General features: G+C 35.7%; 1 protein-coding gene across 10 annotated transcripts in view; it reads left to right on the plus strand.

The window, feature by feature from the left end:
- Positions 1–24717, plus strand: part of CPEB2 (cytoplasmic polyadenylation element binding protein 2) — a 77901-nt gene that overhangs the window by 23504 nt on the left and 29680 nt on the right. For 5 of the 10 annotated variants that reach the window (XM_047718906.1, XM_047718904.1, XM_047718907.1 and 2 more), the window contains 2 exons: positions 7696–7746; positions 15863–15886. In XM_047718906.1, coding sequence (XP_047574862.1) covers positions 7696–7746; positions 15863–15886 — 75 coding nt within the window. Of the gene's footprint in view, positions 1–1350; positions 1392–7695; positions 7747–15862; positions 15887–24717 lie in introns of those variants that run through there. The other 5 variants (XM_047718908.1, XM_047718905.1, XM_047718909.1 and 2 more) reach the window with 3 other exon arrangements.

Here is a 24717-nt window from a genome sequence, read left to right on the forward strand (position 1 = left end):
AACAGCTTGTTTCTGGGTAGTTTTCCCATATTCACACCAGTTTAGGTTTCAGTGTTGTCAGTGATTTCTGGTCTACAAAGGCAGGTGACCACTCAACCATTCATGTTCACAGTTTCCAAAAATTTATTGACAATTCTTCTGTGATCCTGCCTCATTTTTTTTTGTCCTGATGAAGTTATGCCTCTTTAAAATTTCTGTATGTCACTTTAGGGGCTTCAGAAAGAAACAAAGATGCACACATGCATTCAGACGACCATGTTCTTTTGGAAATCTCTATAATCCCTAGTCTACCTATCTCTTTAGTGAAGCCTCCCTAACACTCTATAGTCATTAGTGGATTACTCTGTAAAAGATTGTTAATCATACTCCTTTTTAAATGGAGTACCTTGCTCATTCTTGATTCAGTAGCTTTTTATCAATGTACATATCTCTCACATGATACTGTGTCATGGGAGCCATGAACACCTCTGTTTTTGCTGTATCTTGAATCAACATTAATTATAGTGCCAAAAAAATAGAAAGGGCTAAATAAATTATTGGTTGAATGATTAAACATTTTTCTATAGTAATTCTTACTCTTCATCAGTATTTTTAGGACTTTTTAAAAAAATATTTATATGCATTTAAAATAGTTTGTGTAACCATTCCCCTACAATTGGAAATTTAGGTACTTCAAATTTTTAAATAAAAATCAGTGAGCTTTTTCTGTTTTTATTTCCAAAAATATACTTAATATGTTTGTTTTTGAGGCTCTAGAGACATATATTGCCAACTTATTTTTAAGTTTTATGCCACTTTATACTGCCACTGGCAATGCTTGATTGCCCATTTGTTATTCTTAATATTATTCTCATTTATGAAAGTGTCACAATTTAAAGTTTTGCAACCATTAATTAGTTCAACTTGATTTTAATATTAATTACATATATCTTAATTGTTTTATTATAATAACTATGGTGATACATTATCTTAGCACATGATTAATGACTTAAGTGTAGGCTTTTGTTGTTGTCATTCTTTTGCGGTTATACGTTACTTGAAACAAGTTTTTGATACTTTGTATCCCTTAGTGTTTTTTAGTATGTTTTCTAGTATTGATTCGATAAAAGTTTTAAAAGTTGTAAATAATTCAGTAAAAAAAAATTATGTTGGGACCCTGCTTTAAGAGTTAACTAGATTAATTTTCCTGACAACTCGCTTAGATTGGTGACTTTTATTAAGGAATGATTCTTTTGCTCTCTTGGGATCTGGTACTTTGGATCTAAGGGTCTTTTCTGCATTTGTATGATCTTATTCTTAGGCTTTTATGAGGCATGCATTGAGATTTGAGAATGAGGTCAGGAATGACTGTCCTGCCCCTTGGATCTGAACAGAGATTGGAGTTATTCAAGGTTGGTAATGACCACATTCTAAGTGGATTTTACCAGACTTCTGTGAACCATTTTCTTTCTAACTAGATTTGGAAATACAGGTAAAATGTAGAAAATGAAGAAATATTAGAAGAGATGACCAAGCTAGTGGAAATAGTGCTTTATATTTAAAGCATGTAAGAAGGAAATATTTGATCTTTTCATTTGTATAACTTGTTCATGTGTATAATAAACACACACATGTATACACATAATGTAAAACATGATACATATCGCATATTGAATACTTGATACATGCCAAACACTGGCCTGAGGATTCTACATGTAGGTATTAATATATGTCATTCTCACAGCTAAGATGTAGATATTTACTCTTATTTTACAGTTGGGTGACTCTGGTGGCTTACTAACAGTAATTGTCCAAGTTTCAGTGCTACGAAATGGTTGGACTCTTGAGTTTGTGCTTTAAACTTTGTACCATACTGCCTCTCATTATTTGGTTTAATATTAATTCTACCCTAATATCTTTATGATTCTAATATGTAATTTAATTTTTTTGTTGTTAAAGGGAGTTGGCAGAATGTGTGACATTGCTCTTTAGTAATTTTATCATCACTGATGAGGAATGAGTTGGCATCATTAACTGTGAATATTGGAACTTTGGAGGTCATGTTTTAGATGTATTCTTTAAAGAAAAATATTTGTGGAGAAGGGAGAAGTTTATCTTGACAGAGCAAAAAAGCAAGACTTATCTTTCTCCCTCTCCTCATTCTTAAGGAGTTTAGAAAAATAAACTAATAAAAACTTAATTGTATAATTTTTCCATTTACTGAGAGAACATCCTTCCATGCTCTACCTACAAACACATACTTAGTACTAAGCTTTTGATTGAGCTCATAGGTTACATAATACAATGAGATATTTCATCCAACCATTTAACAAATACTTAAGGGCCTGTTATGTACTAGACTCTGTTTTAGATGCTAGAGATACAGTAGAGAATAAAAAAGATGAAGTCCTCTCCTTATGGATCTTCAGTTTTAATGAAGGATGGAGACAAAAAGAACCAGTGCTATGAAGAAAAAAAATAAAGTGTCAAGGGATAGTGAAAGAAGCTGCTATTTTAAAATGTTCTCTGACAGCATCTTTTAAAACACCTGAATGAAGGGAGAGGTACAGCTTTGATCATATCTGGGCAAATTCATTTTAAATAGAAGAGGAAATAGATCCTGGAATGGGAATATGCCTGGCAAGTTTGAGTAATAGCTGAGAGGCCAGTGTGGTTAGAATAGTAGAGGATGAGGGGCCAGCATGGGAGCATTTTGAGCAATAGAAGTACATGAACTCATTTAGATTTTAAAGGTATCATGGGGTCTGCTGAATGGAGACTAGACTATCAGGTTATTCTAGTACTCTGTGAAGAGATAAGAATAATGTGGGCTTGGGAAACCATGAAGGAGCTGATGAAGAGCAATAAAATCCAGGTCTGTGTTTATAATAAAGCAGTCAGGATTTGTTGACGGATTTGTATACAGATTACATAGAATGAAGTGTAGAGGTAACCCAGGGTTTGGGGATGAGCATCCATATGAAAGGAAGATAGTGCTATATGCTAGTCTGGAAAAGTATGGGTGAAAGGTTGCAGTTGGAGATATAAATATGGGAGTCATCTGCTTAGATAATGATGTGTGAAGCTTTGGTAGTAGATAACATCACCAAGGGAGATGGTGTAGAAAGAGAAGTCCCATTAGTGAATACTGGCTCTCGGTGTTTAAAAGTTGAGGAGGAAGACATAGCAAAGAGGATTTCAGGAGTAGCTAGTGAGAATAAACCAAGAGTATATGGTATCTGGAAAGGGAAATATGATGCTTTAGCAAATAGGGTACTAGAGCTCGCTTGTTACTGGGCTTTCAACTTGAGCCTACATAAACATTAAGAGATGTTAAGAAGTGATTGCTTCATTTTATCCTTTCTGATTCACATTTCTCCAGTTGTGAAAGTATGTTTAAATCCTAAGAGAAGTGGTGTATTATTTTATCATCTCTATTTTCTAAGTTTTTTAATTGAGAGTAGGTAGGTAATTTGGAGAAGGAACTTAAATATATATGAAATAGTCTTTAATGCTGGCTTGAGTTTTTGCGTGTCTTTAAATAATGCTTTGCTTTATGTTTTAGTAATGGTAATTCATCTATATAAGTGATAAATTGGATGCAGTTGTCATATTTCTGTATTTTTTTGTTGCTTGAATATACATTTTAAATGGCCAACATGAATTGCCTCTTATTTATGTATTATACAGATAATTAAAAGCATAGTAAACTAATAAGACAAATTTTAAGATAGCATAGGTCCTGTAGTTATTCACTGACACCTAAGAATAAATGCATATTTTCCAAAAGTATCTATTTTTAAGTTTCATAGTATCAATGTGAAAGAAGTGCTGAGAGTAGGAGATATCCATTAATTAATAGATACATTAAAACCATCATGAAATTATTATATCATATTTTCACAATAATAAATAATAACTCGGTTACCTAAAATTCAGTTTGCATAAATTTAGACTAGAGAGCTTTATTTGTAAGGGTAGGTTCTTCTGGGACAACAGAAAGCACATAAGTAGTTTAAACAAGATAGTCTCTTTCTCTTACAAAAACGTAACACCCATAAAAGTGGTGATGTTCATGCATCTAGGCACCTGTCTTTGTGTTCTGCTGTCCTTACCACCCAGCTGTAGCTTCATAATGTAGTATTTCTGATTCAGGTTAGCCATCACATCTGCATCCCAGCAGACAGAAAAAAAAGGAAAGGAAAGGGAAGATCTTCCCTTTTAGGGATACTTCCTAGAAACAGCATACGCCAGTTTTGTTTTACATCCCATTGGCTAAGTCTTACTCTCATGGGCATGCTTTAACTACAAGGGAGTCTGGAAAATGTAGTTTTTTTAACTCTGGGCATCCCTGAGCCTCGGTAGAATTTGGGGTTCCTATTATTGACATGTACAGCAGTTAATGTACAACTGGCAGTCTCTGTTCCACAGGGTTTTTAGATAATAGGGAGAAACTGGTTTTACAGCAATGTGATTTTTTTTTCTGTGTTAAAGGATAAGTTATCATACACTACATAGTCACTCTCTGAATACTTTTAATGGACTTAGGATAACAATTTGCCCTATGACCAACCATACATACCTTTCTCTGTATTATTTTATCAACTGGGAAGTCGTCATTAAGAGCATGGAGCCACTCTGCCCAGGGGTCATGTCTTACCAGTGCTGTGTGCCAACCATGTAACCTTGAGCGAATTTTGTAACCTTTTAATGTCGTAGAAGATAATAATACCTAATTCACATGATTGCCGTAAGGGTTAAATAATTGGTTGTAAAGAAGTTAGAAAAGCTCTTAGCACAGAGTAAGCTCTCAAATTTTAGTTATTTCTATAAATTATCATGTTCTTAGTGATAGTAATTTTTAGTACTATCCCAGGTAAAATGAACTGTAAAAGTTACTTGTCTTAAGATGTACTCATATTTTGCTATGGTAGAGGATAAGGGATTGGATAATTGAAAAGTGAATCTGAGTTTGCTTATTTCGTTTTGGAGTATTTGATTAGTTATATTGAGAGATTTTCTTATTTGGAGAACTATATTTTGGAACATATATACAAATATACATCCTGCAAAAAGGTATCTACCTTGTGAATTTTATACATAAGGTATGTCTTTTTAAGTCCATTTAGAGCTAGGAAGTCAAAAGGCTATAAGCAGTGAAAATGCCTTCTTACTTGTATCTTGGGATAGGTAAAGCAAACACTCAACCTGTTGGAGGATAAATACATGGCAGTTGAAAGTTGAGTGTCTTTTGAAATGGAGCCAGGCTTAAGGCTTTGCTCAGTTTACTTCTCTAGAAGGTCTTGCCTGAGTCCCTAATTGGTTAAATGCGCCTTTGTTTTTTATATAGCGTACTGTACATGATTCTTTTAACACTTGGCAGATTCTGTTGAAGTTGTTCCTGTCTTTCGTACCACATCATAAGCAGACACATAGTTGTGTCCTCAGCATCCTACGCATTGTGGGTATACAAGACTTAATGAACTTGTTAGTGTGGATATAGCAATACAGGCTACCACTTTCATAGGGTTCTTAATTTTCAATCTCAAGTCAAAAATAACAGTACTTTTTCATGGCCTTCAATTGCTCTCTAAATTTGGTCATCTGCAGCAAGATGTTTAGAAATAGGCATATTTCCAAAATAAGCTGTGATAGTTGAGACAAAGTAATGCTCTGTGCTGTTGAAGTCCAGTTTAGAAAAAGTCTGCTTTCTCCCTCTTTGTGTCTTGTACCTTTTTTTACATGCTGCCTCTTTCTCACTGCATACTAAAGTATTACAACAATAAACTTACTTGCATGTTTTTAGAGTATGAGGACTTTATTAATTTAACTGAGGTTATGCTGCATGAAATTCAGGAGTAAATAAGAGGTGGTCAGTTGTCTTTTAAAGAACAGTAACATTTGTTTTGTTTCACCACGTTGAGTCTGAATCTGCCACAGTTTAGAGCCCAGATGAAGAGTGTGTGTGTGTGTGTGTGTGTGTGTGTGTGTGTGTGTGTGTATTTTAATGTCAGAATTGGATTATCTCCTTCATTGGTAGATGACTGAATTTTTTAGCTTCATAATTTCAACAAAACCCCAACAGACAGTCTGTATTTTTTATGGAATGTTTGGGTGTAATACAGGGCCTTACAGTTTAGAGTGCTTGCTGAGGTGGTTGAGGTAGATGCAGTGAATCTCTACTCCTTATTAATCATGTCAGATTCATTCGGATATTTATCGGTCACTATTCTGGCAGCATCTCATCCCAGACTGTCAGAGTCTTTAAAGAGCTGTGCTGAAAGCTGCAGATGTGCCATCGCACAGACATTTAATTTAGTTGTTTTCTCAATAGATTTTAATGGACCTTTCTAAAAGTCCATCAGAGATTCAGGCATTAGAGGAAAGTCTTCTATTTTAATGGGCTAAAAATAATGATCCTCGATGTTGGCATATAGTCAAACAAGCACTATGATGTAGAAATGCTGAATAAGCCCATAGTATGTTCAGACTTGCCTTTTCTACTTTCCACAGCAGTCTGCAATACTGCTATCGTTTCTGCATGTATTAAGTGCAAAACTCTTGAATGAAGAATGGCTCAAAGGAAAGACTAGGCTACTGTGCTCTTAAGCTTTAATATTTTCCTTTTTTAAAAATTTTTTAGATCAGGGGCGCCTGGGTGGCTCAGTGGGTTAAGCCTCTGCCTTCGGCTCAGGTCATGATCCCAGGATCCTGGGATCGAGCCCCACGTCGGGCTCCCTGTTCAGCAGGGAACCTGCTTCCCTTCCTCTCTCTCTGCCTGGCTCTCTGCCTACTTGTGATCTCTGTCTATCAAATAAATAAATAAAATCTTTAAAAAAAATTTTTTTAGATCAGTTATAAACTTTGAGCAGGTTAAATTTGCAATTTAATAGTTGTTGAAGGCGTTTTCATCAAACATCCTTATTTAGTATGTTGAATAGTAGTATGTTGTTGGCGTTTTCATCAAACATCCTTATTTATAATAGTATGTTGAAGGCGTTTTCATCAAACATCCTTATTTATTTTTTTTTAAGATTTTTATTTATTTATTTGAGAGAGGGACAGTGAGAGAGAGCATGAGAGGGGGGAAGATCAGAGGGAGAAGCAGACTCCCCGTGGAGCTGGGAGCCTGATGTGGGACTTGATCCCGAAATCCTGGGATCATGACCTGAGCCAAAGGCAGTTACTTAATCAACTGAGCCACCCAGGTGCCCGCAAACATCCTTATTTAAATACAACTATATATAAAATCATGCTGAATTAATGACAAGTTGTGATGAATTTTGGTGCTCATTTTTTTATTTTAATATTTTGGTTAGGAATATAAATTCCTTTTCTTCAGATTTTATTTTTGGGCAAAGAAAGCTGTGGAGAGAATTTTAAACAATTTTGAAAATATTAAAAAATGTTTACATCCTTTTTTAAGTTTGGATACCTACATTGTTTTTACATCTCAGAAAAAAAATAGGTTTTATTCTCTAGGCATTGCTCCTAAGTCACATTGTGCTCTTATGATGGAACTAAGGTTAGGTGTTTTTTGTTTTGCTTTCATATTTCAAAGATGATTTGGGTTAATATGTTTTGAGTTAAATTCCTTTTTTTTTTAATTTAAGAAATATACTGTGGTCAGTAATTTCCTCCCTATCCCTCTTGCCTTTTTTTGCTTTTTCAAATAGCTCCATAATCTTCAAACTTTCCTTTCTTGTCTTTTTAAAGGTCGATTGAGCTATCCACATCCAGGAACTGATAATCTGTTGATGTTAAATGGTAAGTTTTATAAAAACATTTTATTTTTCCAATTTGACTCTTATAAACAAATATGATTGAGTACATGGTTCTCTATACCTTCCCCATACACAGAAGTTAATTATTTTAGAAGTATAAAAATAAATTATAACTGCTACAGTTTCTGTGCAGAAAGCAGAATTATAAGTTTGAATGTTTTCTGGCTATCAGAGCAGTCATTGTAGTGTATTTGTGACAGCGTGATTTAATTCATTGATTACAGACTTTAGAGAGAATCCTGAGTCTGAATACTGGCTTTCTAGTTTATGGTGAGACCTTGTTCAGTAACTTCTGTGAACCTTCTATTTCATAGAAGTTTCCCTTCTATGAAATGGGAATAACAATCTTAGGGTTTATTATGAAAATTAAATGAGATGATGTTTGCAAACAACATAGAACTTGTTACTTAGTATAGTACTGGTGCTTATGTTAACCAAGGAGTGAATATACTAGGGATTCCTTGCAAATATGGTGTTCACACTGACTTAATTTATTCTAACTAGAAAGTTTACACTATGAACTTCACCAGAGTCAGAAACAGGATAAATAAAGTTTCATTAAATTTTGTTTTCTTTCTGTTGGACAAACACTGTATTCAGAGTCACAGTACTTAGCACATCCATGACTGTGGGAGTAGACATGGAAGATGAAAATATCCTTCACAAAGGTATTTTTAAATAAGAGGGTGGATAAAGAGAGGGAAGTAGGAAGAAGGAAGAGTAGAGATAGTAGTTTAAAATACTTAATTATATAATTAGAATGGCTTGGCTCTTCTATTTTAACTAAAGCTTTGTTTAGAACAGATGGCAGTGAAGTTAGGGAACAAAGTCTAAAAAAAAAAAGGCCAGTGTAAAGCTCGACTGTGTGAACTAATACTAAGTAAAGACTATAGTGACAGGAAAGTGGGAATAAAGTCCAGGCTACCTGGGAGATTGTCAAGGGAGATAGGATTTTGGAATGAGAGAAAAGCTGAAGAAGCAATGTGTCTGGTGATGTGATTGATTGGTTCATTTAAAATTGGATTGTTACATATTGCATTGCCCACCACATGCCAGCTTAGTCTAAGCACTGGTTTATATGTTAGGATCTTAAAGGATGATTAGAGGTTGAATTGTCAAGGTTCTCACCCTGGGGCCTGACTGTGCTTTCTAGGCTGAGGCCATGTCTGGGCTAGACCTTTCAACAGTCCAGCAGGCCACATGCATGAATTCAGCGAATTATAGTGCTTACATAGACTTTGACCAGAAAGATTTAACTAGAAATTGCATTCCAGTACTTCCTCAGTCAACTTCTTTCTACTGTGGAATTTAAAAAAAAATATGCCATTTCAGTAGCTGGTCTCTAAATCTGTTATGAAAACCTACAGTGTTGAAATTGAATTTGCAAACTGAAAATGGGTTGTAATTTTTATCTTCATGACATGATTCATAAAGTAAAGATGGGTTTAGGTAACAATAAACTATATGTTTATCCTGACTTCCTTAAATAATTTTCTTTTGGGACAGTCTATGTGATAAAGATCATTCACATTTCTATTGTAACTTTTAAAAGAGGCAGTTCAGTGGAAAAAATAGAATATGTATATTTCTCCTACTCTGTTAAGAAGTAGGTGCTATTGTATGAGACAGTTTGTTAGATCATTCACAGATGTTCTGAGATTTCTTTATGCATAGCACACTAGGGCGATTCAGAAGTGTATTGTAATCACAATAGAAGACATCAGTTGTATGTGAGCAAAGAACTTAGAAGCTGAACTATTTTTACAACTTACACTTTCAGCTACACTAAATAATAATAATGATAGTATTATTATTATTTTAAAGATTTTCTTTATTTACCTCTGAGAGAAAGCATGAGCTGTACGGGGAGGGCAGACAGAGAGGGACAAGCAGACCCCCTGCTGAGCAGGAGCACCACCTAGGGCTCATCCCAGGGCCCTGAGATCATGACTTGAGCTAAAACCAAGAGTCAGACACCTAACTGAGGTTCCCCATGGTTACACTAAATATTATTAAATTAATTGATTCTATCACTTGAGAAAAGCCTTCTTAAACAGCCTAGATGTTAGGTTAGAAGTCTTTCATCACATAGTAGACACAAGAATATTTTATTTTAGGCAGGAGTTGAATCCTGTGGACAAATTTGCTTTTTTCATTATGTTAGCGCTCTTCATAGCCTGCCACTCTGGGGCCACATTACATACTCGATACAGTAAGCTGTCCTGGATATTCTGAACTTTCTCTGGCAAGGGACTAGGGGAGAGAAAAGATAATGAAACTAGGACATCAAAATATGTTTAGGTCAGTAAGGACAGTTTGATCCAAGAGAAAAAAAAAGTATTTTGCTCATTTGGGATCATTGTTAAGGGGGAAGCAGGAATGAGGACATTGGGTATATTTATAGGGTAAGGAGGTATTTGAATATTACGGATTTAAGTAATTTTTTGATAGACATCTAAGTTATTGAAGAGAGAAATAGGCAAATGACAATAAATAGTAAGGGGAAATTTTGCTTGAGCTGCTTTTAATTCTTATAATTTAACTATATTCTTAGCATATTATCTCCCTAGGAAATATGGGAATTAAGTGATATTGATACCAAGCCCTCACCCTGTACTAAGTTATTATTAAATATTATTGATGACAGATATTATAGCATCTCATTACATAGACTTTTTAAATTATTATTTTTTAATATGTTCACAGGTTGAAACTCACTATTAGCAAATGATTAAGTAAGTTGTATTACTTAACCAACAAGCATAGCAAATATTATTGACCTTGAAAATCAATATTTGGTAATAAATTATAGATCAGTATTTTTTTATGGTGGTTTAGCAATAGTTAACAGTAGTTGGCCCCGTGATCTGATGAGCACTGGGTATTATATACAACTAATGAATCATTAAACACCATCAAAAACTAAAGATGTACTATATGTTGGGTAACTGAACTTAAAGAAAAAACCATAGTTTATACTACAGGCTCTGGAGCTAAATGATCTAGCTTTGCTATTACTAGCTATGTGGCCTTGGACAGTTTGCCTAACTTCAGTTTAACTCAGTTCTTTATGTCAGAAGTAGATAAAAATGCTTCCTGCATCAGGGGGATTGTTTTGAGATGTGAAGAAATTCATTCATGTAAAGTGTTTAGAACAGCTGTGGCAGTGCGTAATGATGAAAGGTGACAAAATGACTTTGAAAGAATACATTCATGTCCCCTGAATAGATGAAAGTGTTGGAGAATATAAAATTAAAAGATGTAGCCAATATTTTCAAGTGAAGGAAGTTATATATAGTGACCAAAGAAGGTTTGTTTTATGTTATTGCAGGAAGCCAAACCAGAACCACTTGGAAGGAGCTATACTAGGAACAAAATTTGTGTCAAAAGCAAAATGACTCTCTTGGGCAGTGTTTCCTAAAGTACGGTGCACATGTCCCTTGTGGTACCCAAGATGACTTTAGTGGCACACAAATACATATTTAAAATAAATGCATGACTATTGCAATTTAAGATCATTCCTTAGAAAACACAGAACTGGCAGAAATCTGTGACGTTACTAAGCTATTACTAGGTGCTAGGCTTCAGTCCATTTAATAAAGAATAATACATAAATAGTACAGTTGTTATGCAGATAAGGCAAATGTAAAGCTTCATGATTCTATCTTCCTGGTCAATTGACATTATAGTTAAACTTTGAAATATTTCTTTAAGAAATAAACAGGTAATGGGGTAAAGGTGATGAAGTAGATCAGACCAGGTAAAACTTTTGAGCCTCTGTTAACTTAGAGAAAAAGAGGTATAATCCCACATCTGTATGTCTCATGAAGTTGTATAGAAAAAAAAATTAACAGTAAAAAATGCTATAGAAATATAACTGCAGGTAGGCTCTGAACACATCATGTTCCTCAGTCTAACTAGAAATCAAGTTGAATTGACTGGTGGAGACCACCACTCTTGAATAATATTGTAGAAGAGTCCAAATTTAACACCCAGAAGCGTTTTAGGGAAGTCACATTGTATAGGAATGAGTAGACTGTCTAAAAGACAAAAGTTAAATACTATCTGAAGTTAGAATGATAGCCTGAGTGTTTATATTTGTAAGTGTATAAATCTCATGTATTTTATTATCAATAAGAAAGAACAAAATAAAAAAACCACCCTGTTTTTCATAGTGGTGAGGACCAATTAAAAATGATGTTTCATTCGAGTATTTCTTTCTATTTGCATCATGTTGTGTTTCCTCTCACCCCTTTCCCAAGGAAAAATAGCTTATATGTTTATTAGAACATACAGTTTTTCAAAAGAAGAACAGCAGAAGTATGGGGTGATGCAAGTTAGTTTGAAATTTAAATTTGCTGTGATTAACCACATACAGCCATGTTTGTAATCAAGAGCTTGCTTGCTTTTTGGGAGGAAAGAAGTTTTGTTTATCTTTTAACGAAGAAAATTTACTCAGAAATGAAATTGTGTTTCTGAGGGCAGATATTCTAAATGTACTGTATTAAGTCATAAACATAATAGGAAACTTGAGTACGTAATCAGTTCTTTTTTATGCTGATAGAAGTAAGTGGACTAGATAACAGATTTATTTTGGATCTTGAAAAGGACTATGATTTGGGGTGTATTTCTCTCCCTGGTTTTGGCCTCATAGGGCAAGAAATAAGAATTTCTTCAGTTTCACACCAAGAGAACTTTAACCTAAATATTTCCAGCTAATTTAGTATGTTTACCCATCTCTTCCTCCATCTGCAGTAATTCATGTACCACAGCTGTAGCTAAGAGGCAATATATAAGGACACAAAGATGCCAAAAAGGATGTCAGAATCCTCCTATTTCTTTTTTATGGGTTAGAACCTAAATAAGATTATTGATAACCCAGGACCAAATTAATTATAAAGTCACTTATATGGAAAAGATCTTTTTTCATAGCCTTCTTATTATCTCCATGAAGAAAAATGCATATAATCTAACATGCATATATATGTATACACACACACATATATATTTACATATGTTTCTTTAATAGCCAATTCCTTTTGAATGACTTGTACATTTATAAAATGCTTTATAAAACTTAGGTACCTGAAATTTAATATTCTAAATACAGTTTTTACACAAAAAAATTGCTCATTTTTTTTTCTTAGTTGTATTCTAAATTGAGTTTGGAGGGGCATATTGTTTAAAGAAGTCTTCTTTGGGGTGCCTGGGTGGCTCAGAGGGTTAAGCCTCTACCTTTAGCTCAGGTCATGATCTCAGGGTCCTGGGATAGAGTCCCGCATCGCGCTTTCTGCTCAGTGGGGAGCCTGCTTCCCCTTCTCTCTCTACATGCCTCTCTGCCTACTTGTGATCTCTCTCTCTCTCTCTGTCAAATAAATAAATAAAATCTTAAAAAAAAATAAGTCTTCTTTAATTAAAACATAAGTTAATGATTTCCTTTTCTTGCTGGGGGCCTTTCTTAATGCTGAATCAGAGTTACAGAGGAACATACTCCAGAAATTTCCATAAGAACACTGGTAGGAAAGTGAGTATACATGCCATTGTTTAGGGTAATGGTAGCAGATTGGTTATTTCCATGACAGGGGATGAGAAATGTTTCGCATGGTTTAGCTTCATCTTCAGTCAGTCTATTTTTGGTAATGTAGAGATTTGGAATTTGAGAGTTGTCCAAAAAATAAGTAGAATAGCTCTTTACAGGATTCTAAAATTCCTCAGGTATGAGATAGTCGGAGAAGTTTTCTAAATAATGTGTTTCAAGCATAGGAATGAGATGAAACCTAAGATGTTATGAACATTTGTACATTTTTGACTATTTCAGTATTGAAAAGCCTCAGCAAAGAATATAACAGTTAAGAGTATAAACTGGTTATGAGGTATTTAATTTTTTCAATATGTCAAGAATTATTTGCCACATTATGACTTCATTACAATTCATAATTTGACTTTAAACTTGATGGGAGGGCGCCTGGGTGGCTCAGTGGGTTAAGCCGCTGCCTTCGGCTCAGGTCATGATCTCCAGGTCCTGGGATCGAGTCCCGCATCGGGCTCTCTGCTCAGCAGGGAGCCTGCTTCCCTCTCTCTCTCTCTCTGCCTGCCTCTCTGTCTACTTGTGATCTCTCTCTCCGTCAAATAAATAAATAAAATCTTAAAAAAAAAAAACTTGATGGGAATAGTTTTATTTGCTTTATAAATGAGCCACCTTTTATACCCATGAATGAAATCCCATTAAGCAAATTTTTACTGGATTAATACCATTTACATCATGCCTAGAGATAAGTAGAAAGCCTGACTCCTCAGACTGGTGCTGTGACTGTTTGGGGCCTATTGACCATTTCCACACCTAATGCAACTGTCAAGACTTGAGAGTGAATTGATTCTTCCGTGGTCTGGTCTTGTTACCTCTTTTAAAATTGCTATTAGATTTTCCACAGTCGGTCTCACATCTCTTTGAGACCCTGATATTTTTAAGGCTTTTTTAAGTCTTAGAAGACTTCCACAGCAAAAATGTTACTTCTACCCCTACCCTTACCCTAAACTAATATATAGGTTAGATAAGCTATAAATAATATAAACAAGTAATATATTACTTGTATGATACATAAATAAGCTGTATTTACACATAAACACACTGGTAAGCTTACATATAAACTAATGTATAGGTCAGTCCACCTTCTAGGCTGTGAATTAATTGGAGCTCCCAAAAAGGTTATATATACAGTAATTCTAGCTAAATAAAAACAAGAGAGAGAGATGCAAATGAAGTTGTTGTTTTGTTTTGTTTTTTTTTAAACAAAAGACGGATGTAAGCCTTGTATTTGACTTATTTCTTGAAGTGTAAATGACTGAGGATTGACAAGTTTGTTTTTCCCACTATTACTATAGGGGAATTAATGCTATATTCTCACCTGTGGACATACTTCTTTGTGTTAAAGGCTTATATTTTGTATAAGTTCTATAATAGAATGTATTTAATGTGAGGTGTTTTCTCTTGATCTTTACTTTATACTTTGGAGGAAACTATATTTCTCATGACTTTCAATATATATTTTGATTTGAGATTTATTCAGAAAGAAAGTTTCCCAAGCCTAAAAAATTCATGAAACTTGGGCTAAGACCTTAATTTTAATAGTCATTTTTTATTTTGGTTTACTGCTTTGATAATCCCGATTCCAGGGTAAAAATAGTCATTGTATACTCAGATTTTGGGGGGAAGGAGTTATTTAAAAATATGTTGTGGATTTTATCAAACTGGTAGTTTCTTATGGAGAATAAATTGCAGTATTTTTTCTCTAAGGAATTATGTAAATTGCTAATAATGTAGATTGAAATGCCTTTCTGCTTTATATTTTTACAGTGTTTAACAAATGTGCTATTCTGTGATGATAATAATAATAATTTGTGGCTGAATCCCTCTTACCTCAGGGATAGAGATATAAACACTTAGCGATTATAAAATGTACCAAAAGGATTGAGAGCATTGTTAGCTATAGTGTATCATTAGTCATTTCTTCAACTAAGCAAGTTTGAACATGGATTGATTTCTTTACATTCTATCTAAGCTCTGTAGGCTTCACAGTATCAGCTTAACATTGTTATAGCTTCTCATTCTTCTCTGTCTTCCAATACTTTTTTCACACAGGTTTGGTATAATGTGAATTGGGTTTGAATAGCTATTTGTTGGACTGTATCTGCTATATCATTCTTTATAATTAGGAAAATAAGGATTTAATTCTGGTTGTTTCCATTCATTATTTGGGATGCCATTTAACTAAAGGTGTTACATATTACTGTCCTGATCAAATGAAAGAAATATTCATGAATTTGAGCATGAAAATAAATGATTTATTTCCTGTTTATTTTTTGTACAGTTATTTTTATACCGTTATGTATATACATATATATACATATATATATATACATATATATATGCTTTGTAAATAATAAAACACCATACAGATATTATACAGTGACATTGTCCTAGCTCTTAAAGTCGCACCGATTACGAAATGCACACTTAGCTTTTCAGATCACAAATATTTGTATGGGTGGGCTTGTTTTTAGTTCTGACATTTTACAATTTGTCCTTTGTTTACATGCAGCAAGGAGTTATGGGCGAAGACGAGGTAATTCATTTCTGTTTGCTATGGTATAACTGTTTTTAATTGGGTTTTACTGATCAACACCATAATTAGCTTAGATTTTTTATGCACTGTCTGAAAACTCACAGAAAAGTCACATTTTGATTTGCGCACTTGTAAGTTTTGAATCCTAAATCTCTTAACCTTTAAAAGCACATTTTCATACTAATACAGTTATTTAATAAATGTCTTCCTTTTAAACTGCCCAGATTTTAACTGTTTAAAGTAATTTTTATACCTTTTAAAATCTACTATTTATAGTTTGCCTAAGAAATATCTTTAATAAATAGGTGACAATGCAATATGATTTTTCCGCTCTCTAAATCTATAACTGGTTGTCTTTGGTATATAATTTATAACTCTAGTTTATTAGTTTTATGTCTGACCCAGTTAAAAGTGCATACCAAACAGGCTGTTGTTAACACTGTTGTATAGAAATCATGTTGCTAATATTTCTCTGTGTCTTCTAAGAATATAATGCTTTCCTTCTCCCTCTCACTACACCATGTAGGTAGATTCACACACTCATTCACACACACACACACTCTCTCTCTCTCCTGCACCATTCTTTGGCTCTGGGTTCTTGCTATCTTGACGACAAAACGATGACTGTGAGAGAATAGACTACTAAACCTCTTTGGACAGCAGCTGACATGTTCTGTGTTTTAAACTTGGCTTTTCTTTCTCATGTGCAGATTGGGAGGGAGCAAAGTAGATGGGATGAGAAGAAGCAAAAGTAATTTTATACCACTAGATTATCCTCTAACTTTGCAATAATCATGATAATTTAAATAGCTGTTGTAAGTACCAAAGTGAATAAAAAAGGATTTTCCTTGACCCCTAAAATCTCCTTAAGCATGGAGGATAGACAGTAGTAATAGTGCCTTTTGATAAATTTTATAAATATGTGCTAGTGCTTCAGTTTCTTTTCACGTAGTCATGAGTATGTGCACTTTGGAAAGCAAGCTAAAACTTTCTGCTACCACTGATGACAGAAATAAATATTATATGTTCTTTTTTTTAATATAAATATTTTACTTATTTATATGACACAGAGACAGTGAGAAAGGAAACAGAAGCAGGGGGAGTGAGAGAGGAAGAAGCAGGCTCCCTGCTGAGCAGGGAACCGTTCTGCGGGCTGGATCCCAAGACTCTGGGATCATGACCAGAGCCAAAGGCATATGCTTAAGGACTGAGCCACCTAGGCGCCCGTATTATATATTTTAAGTACTATGTCCAGTTTTGTATTTCACATTGTCTGAATTTAACTTCATTTTTGGAATCTGGTTTCTTCAAATGCTTGACTGAATCTCTTGGTTCTTTAGTTTTCTAACTAAAATATTACAGGATATAGAAACTCAAAACTCAGAAAACTAAATCTAAGTTACCCTTCTAAAGGTTGTTAGCAACTGAGAAGAGGAGGAAAGTTTAGAATTTTAATACCTATTTTCATATCTACGACTGTCTTATTTCACTGTGCTATTTTAATACGGAGCTTCAATTCTTTTGGAAAAAAACCTACTTATCAAGCTGTGATTTTTAGGTATTTTTGAAACTCTAGAGCAATTTAATTGCTTCTATACACTTATCATCTTTTAACCTTAGTAATTTATGTTTAATCTAATTTGGCATACTCTAGCATAAATATTATGATCTAGGAAGTTCTTAAGAGCACGGTATCAGAAGTCATGTTGTTTATCTTCTTTTATCTCAATTCAGTAATTATAGACTATGATTATGATACTAACAAAAAGCAAAGTTTTCTGCTCTCAGATAAGAACTTACTACTATTCTTTATGGCTAGCAGAGGATAGAAATATAAAGATTTCCTCTACTTCAGATCTCCTTTCCAGCTTTGGAAAAAAGAAGACTCACATGGTTTAAGGCTTCTGGAGAAGCTTTCTTTAGGATAGAACTGATAGTCATCACACTTACTTGACTTAAGAAGGGGTAATGCCTGAATTTTCCTTTCAGATTATATGGCATTAGTAATTTTTTAGTTGGTCCTCTGTGAATAGTCAGAATCTGCTTTTAAAATTTCAATTTTGATGGCCAGATGAAAAGTATACCCATTTAGAAATAACTATTGAGAGGTTGTAATTTGAATTTTAAAGTACTTTGACACTGTAATAAAACATTAAAAAGAAGGAAAGAAGAACGAAAGAAAAAGAGAAAAGAAAAGAAAGAATCCCACACACATACCAAAGGAATGACTCATAAAGGACTAGAAGTAGCCTGACTCTCTTCCTATTTTCTACTCATTTTTTCCCCTTTCTAAGCTAGATACAATATCATTATCACACTGATAACCTTTTAACTACCAAGATCCCCCCTGTATAGGCTTCGTGTTTAACATTTGGTCCATCAAAGGAACTGCATTAATTAGTTTTACTTAATCATTTTTCTTTTCTTAAAAAAAAAAAAAGTCAGATACATATCAGATCTACTACTCATGTGAGTTGTGTCACAATGAGTTAATATAATTCTTACCAAAAATAAGACATTGCTCTTTACCAGTGCAGTGGTGGGTGAACAGCATTTATTCACAGGGCATTTACTTTGTAGAGCAGTTTAGGAAGAACTGTTTGTTATTACTTGCCACCTTTGACTCACCTTTAAACCCAGGCATAGAGGAGCTGTTTTCATTTAAAAGATTTCCCAGTTGACTTCAGTCAAGCCAAATTACTACCAAAATGACTTTGTATACTTTAATTTTCTTTTTTTTTTATTAATTTTATTTTTTATAAACATATAATATATTTTTATCCCCAGGGGTACAGGTCTGTGAATCACCAGGTTTACACACTTTACAGCACTCACCATTGCACATACCCTCCCCAGTGTCCATAATCCCACCCCCCTCCCAACCCCGCTCCCCCCATCAACCCTCAGTTTGTTTTGTGAGATTAAGAGTCACTTATGGTTTGTCTCCCTCCCAATTCCATCTTGTTTCATTTACTCTTCTCCTACCCCCTTAACCCCCAAGGTTGTATCTACTCTCCCTCATATCAGGGAGATCATATGATAGTTGTCTTTCTCCGATTGACTTATTTCGCTAAGCGTGATACCCTCTAGTTCCATCCACGTCGTCGCAAATGGCAAGATTTCATTTCTTTTGATGGCTGCATAGTATTCCATTGTGTATATATACCACTTCTTCTTTATCCATTCGTCTGTTGATGGACATCTAGGTTCTTTCCATAGTTTGGCTATTGTAGACATTGCTGCTATAAACATTCGGGTGCACGTGCCCCTTCGGATCACTACGTTTGTATCTTTAGGGTAAATACCCAGCAGTGCAATTGCAGGGTCATAGGGTAGTTCTATTTTCAACATTTTGAGGAACCTCCATGCTGTTTTCCAGAGTGGTTGCACCAGCTTGCATTCCCACCAACAGTGTAGGAGGGTTCCCCTTTCTCCGCATCCTCGCCAGCATCTGTCATTTCCTGACTTGTTCATTTTAGCCATTCTGACTGCTGTGAGGTGATATCTCATGGTGGTTTTGATTTGTATTTCCCTGATGCCGAGTGATATGGAGCACTTTTTCATGTGTCTGTTGGCCATCTGGATGTCTTCTTTGCAGAAATGTCTGTTCATGTCCTCTGCCCATTTCTTGATTGGATTATTTGTTCTTTGGGTATTGAGTTTGCTAAGTTCTTTATAGATTTTAGACACTAGCCCTTTATCTGATATGTCATTTGCAAATATCTTCTCCCATTCTGTCAGTTGTCTTTTGGTTTTGTTCACTGTTTCCTTTGCTGTGCAAAAGCTTTTGATGTTGATAAAATCCCAATAGTTCATTTTTGCCCTTGCTTCCCTTGCTTTTGGCGATGTTCCTAGGAAGATACTGCTGCGGCTGCGGTCAAAGAGGATGTTGCCTATGTTCTCCTCAAGGATTTTGATGGATTCCTTTCTCACATTGAGACCCTTCATCCATTTTGAGTCTATTTTCGTGTGTGGTGTAAGGAAATGATCGAATTTCATTTTTCTGCATGTGGCTGTCCAATTTCCCCAACACCATTTATTGAAGAGGCTGTCTTTTTTCCAGACATTCTTTCCTGCTTTGTCGAAGATGAGTTGACCATAGTGTTGAGGGTCTATTTCTGGGCTCTCTATTCTGTTCCATTGATCTATGTGTCTGTTTTTGTGCCAGTACCATGCTGTCTTGATGATGACAGCTTTGTAATAGAGCCTGAAGTCCGGAATTGTGATGCCACCAACTTTGGCTTTCTTTTTCAATATTCCTTTGGCTATTCGAGGTCTTTTCTGGTTCCATATAAATTTTAGGACTATTTGTTCCATTTCTTTGAAAAACATGGATGGTACTTTGATAGGAATTGCATTAAATGTGTAGATTGCTTTAGGTAGCATAGACATTTTCACAATATTTATTCTTCCAATCCAGGAGCATGGAACATTTTTCCATTTCTTTGTGTCTTCCTCAATTTCTTTCATGAGTACTTTATAGTTTTCTGTGTATAGATTCTTAGTCTCTTTGTTAGGTTTATTCCTAGGTATCTTATAGTTTTGGGTGCAATTGTAAATGGGATGGACTCCTTACTTTCTCTTTCTTCTGTCTTGTTGTTGGTGTAGAGAAATGCAACTGATTTCTGTGCATTGATTTTATATCCTGACACTTGACTGAATTCCTGTACAAGTTCTAGCAGTTTTGGAGTGGAGTCTTTTGGGTTTTCCACATATAGTATCATATCATCTGCAAAGAGTGATAGTTTGACTTCTTCTTTGCCGATTTGGATGCGTTTAATTTCCTTTTGTTGTCTGATTGCTGAGGCTAGGACTTCTAGTACTTTGTTGAATAGCAGTGGTGATAACGGACATCCCTGCCGTGTTCCTGACCTTAGCGGAAAAGCTTTCAGTTTTTCTCCATTGAGAATGATATTTGCGGTGGGTTTTTCATAGATGGCTTTGATAATATTGGTGTATGTGCCCTCTATCCCCACACTTTGAAGAGTTTTGATCAGGAAGGGATGCTGTACTTTGTCAAATGCTTTTTCAGCATCTATGGAGAGTATCATATGGTTCTTGTTCTTTCTTTTATTAATGTGTTGTATCACATTGATTTGCGGATGTTGAACCAGCCTTGCAGCCCTAGAATAAATCCCACTTGGTCGTGGTGAATAATCCTTTTAATGTACTGTTGAATCCTATTGGCTAGTATTTTGGCGAGAATTTTTGCATCTGGGTTCATCAAGGATATTGGTCTGTAGTTCTCTTTTTTGATGGGATCCTTGTCTGGTTTGGGGATCAAGGTGATGCTGGCCTCATAAAATGAGTTTGGAAGTTTTCCTTCCATTTCTATTTTTTGGAACAGTTTCAGGAGAATAGGAATTAGTTCTTCTTTAAATGTTTGGTAGAATTCCCCCGGGAAGCCATCTGGCCCTGGGCTTTTGTTTGTTTGGAGATTTTTGATGACTGTTTCAATCTCCTTACTGGTTATGGGTCTGTTCAGGCTTTCCATTTCTTCCTGGTTCAGTTGTGGTAGTTTATATGTCTCTAGGAATGCATCCATTTCTTCCAGATTGTCAAATTTGTTGGCGTAGAGTTGCTCATAGTATGTTTTTATAATTGTCTGTATTTCTTTGGTGTTCGTTGTGATCTCTCCTCTTTCATTCATGATTTTATTTATTTGGGTCCTCTCTCTTTTCTTTTTGATAAGTCTGGCCAGGGGTTTATCAATCTTATTAATTCTTTCAAAGAACCAGCTCCTAGTTTTGTTGATTTGTTCTATTGTTTTTTTTTGGTTTCTATTTCATTGATTTCTGCTCTGATCTTTATGATTTCTCTTCTCCTGCTGGGTTTAGGGTTTCTTTCTTGTTCTTTCTCCAGCTCCTTTAGGTGTAGGGTTAGGTTGTGTACCTGAGACCTTTCTTGTTTCTTGAGAAAGGCTTGTACCGCTATATATTTTCCTCTCAGGACTGCCTTTGTTGTGTCCCACAGATTCTGAACCGTTGTGTTTTCATTATCATTTGTTTCCATGAATTTTTTCAATTCTTCTTTAATTTCCTGGTTGACCCATTCATTCTTTAGAAGGATGCTGTTTAGTCTCCATGTATTTGGGTTCTTTCCAAATTTCCTCTTGTGATTGAGTTCGAGCTTCAGAGCTTGTGGTCTGAAAATATGCAGGGAATGATTCCAACCTTTTGATAACGGTTGAGACCTGATTTAGGACCAAGAATGTGATCTATTCCGGAGAATGTTCCATGTGCACTAGAGAAGAATGTGTATTCTGTTGCTTTGAGATGAAAAGTTCTGAATATATCTGTGATGTCCATCTGGTCCAGTGTGTCATTTAAGGCCTTGATTTCCTTGTTGATCTTTTGCTTGGATGATCTGTCCATTTCAGTGAGGGGAGTGTTAAAGTCCCCTACTATTATTGTATTATTGTCGATATGTTTCTTTGATTTTGGTATTAATTGGTTTATATAGGTGGCTGCTCCCACGTTAGGGGCATAGATATTTAAAATTGTTAGATCTTCTTGTTGGACAGTTCCTTTGAGTATGATATAGTGTCCTTCCTCATCTCTTACTGTAGTCTTTGGCTTAAAATCTAATTGATCTGATATAAGGATTGCCACTCCTGCTTTCTTCTGATGTCCATTAGCATGGTAAATTCTTTTCCACCCCCTCACTTTAAATCTGGAGGTGTCTTCAGGTTTAAGATGAGTTTCTTGTAGGCAACATATAGCTGGGTTTTGTTTTTTTATCCATTCTGATACCCTGTGTCTTTTGATTGGGGCATTTAGCCCATTAACATTCAGGGTAAGTATTGAGAGATATGAATTTAGTGCCATTGTATTGCCTGTAAGGTGACTGTTATTGTATATTGTCTCTGTTTCTTTCTGATCTACTTCTTTTAGGGTCTCTCATTGCTTAGAGGACCCCTTTCAATATTTCCTGTAGAGCTGGTTTGGTATTTGCAAATTCTTTCAGTTTTTGTTTGTCCTGGAAGCTTTTAATCTCTCCTGCTATTTTCCGTGATAGCCTAGCTGGATATAGTATTCTTGGCTGCATGTTTTTCTCATTTAGTACTCTGAATATATCATGCCAGCTCTTTCTGGCCTGCCAGGTCTCTGTGGATAAGTCTGCTGCCAATCTAATATTTTTACCATTGTACGTTACAGACTTCTTTTCCCGGGCTGCTTTCAGGATCTTCTCTTTGTCACTAAGACTTGTCAATTTTACTATTAGGTGACAGGGTGTGGACCTATTCTTATTGATCTTGAGGGGGGTTTCTGAACCTCCTGGATTTTGATGCTTGTTCCCTTTGCCATATTGGGGAAATTCTCTCCAATAATTCTCTCCAATATACCTTCTGTTCCCCTCTCTGTTTCCTCTTCTTCTGGAATCCCAATTATTCTAATGTTGTTTCGTCTTATGGTGTCACTTATCTCTCGAATTCTCCCCTCGTGGTCCAGTAGCTGTTTGTCCCTCTTTTGCTCAGCTTCTTTATTCTCTGTCATTTGGTCTTCTATATCGCTAATTCTTTCTTCTGCCTCATTTATCCTAGCAGTGAGAGCCTCCATTTTTTATTGCACCTCATTAATAGCTTTTTTGATTTCAACTTGGTTAGATTTTAGTTCTTTTATTTCTCCATAAAGGGCTTTTATATCTCCCGAGAGGGTTTCTCTAATATCTTCCATGCCTTTTTCGAGCCCAGCTAGAACCTTGAGAATCGTCATTCTGAACTCTAGATCTGACATATTACCAATCTCTGAATTGATTAGGTCCCTAGCCTTTGGTACTGCCTCTTGTTCTTTTTTTTTGTGGTGAATTTTTCCACCTTGTCATTTTGTCCAGATAAGAGTATATAAAGGAGCAAGTAAAATACTAAAAGGGTGGCAACAACCCCAGGAAAATATGCTTTAGCCAAATCAGAAGAGATCCCAAATCGTGGGGGGGGGGGGGGAAAGGGGATAAAAAGAGGTTCAGAAAGAAAGAAAAAAAAATTAAAAAAAGAAAACCAATAAAGAAAAGTATAAAAAGGAAATATATATATATATATTAGATAAACTAGTTAAAAAATGTTAAAAAAGAAAAGGGTAAAAGTTAAAAAAATTTAGCAGAAGAAGAAAAAAAAATTGAAAAAGAAAAGAAAAAAAAATTTAACTGCAAGGCTAAAGAATCATGGGGAGAAAGCCATGAGTTCCGTGCTTTGCCTTCTCCTCTGGAATTCCGCCGCTCTCCTTGGTATTGAAACTACACTCCTTGGTAGGTGAACTTGGTCCTGGCTGGGTTTCTTGCTGATCTTCTGGGGGAGGGGCCTGTTGTAGTGATTCTTAAGCGTCTTTGCCCCAGGCGGAGTTGCACCGCCCTTACTGGGGGCTGGGCTGAGTAATCCACTTGGGTTTGCTTTCAGGAGCTTTTGTTCCCTGAGCGCTTTCCGTAGAGTTCCGGAGGGCGGGAATGAAGATGGCGGCCTCCCAGTCTCCGGCCCGGAGGAGCCGAGAGCCTGGGGCCCCACTCCTCAGTGCGCCCAGAGAACAGCGCCCAATGACTCCTGCCACCCTGGCCTCCGGCCGCGCTCCGAGCTGACCGAGCCTGCGACAGGTTACCCCGATCTGAGAGTCACTCCTCGGCTCTGTCTCTGTAGCCGGCTTCCCTGTTCTAATACCTGTGAGCTCTGCGACACTCAGACACCCCCGATCCTTCTGTGACCCTGCGGGACCTGAGGCCACGCTGACCCCGCGTGGGCTTCACCCCAGTTAAGCCTCTGGAGCGATGTCCCTCAGCAGTACAGACTTTTATAAGTCCCGATTTTGTGCTCCGTTGCTCCGCCGCTCACCTGGAGCCAGCCC

This window comes from Lutra lutra, chromosome 2 (assembly GCF_902655055.1).
Source record: "Lutra lutra chromosome 2, mLutLut1.2, whole genome shotgun sequence".
NCBI lineage: Eukaryota > Metazoa > Chordata > Mammalia > Carnivora > Mustelidae > Lutra > Lutra lutra.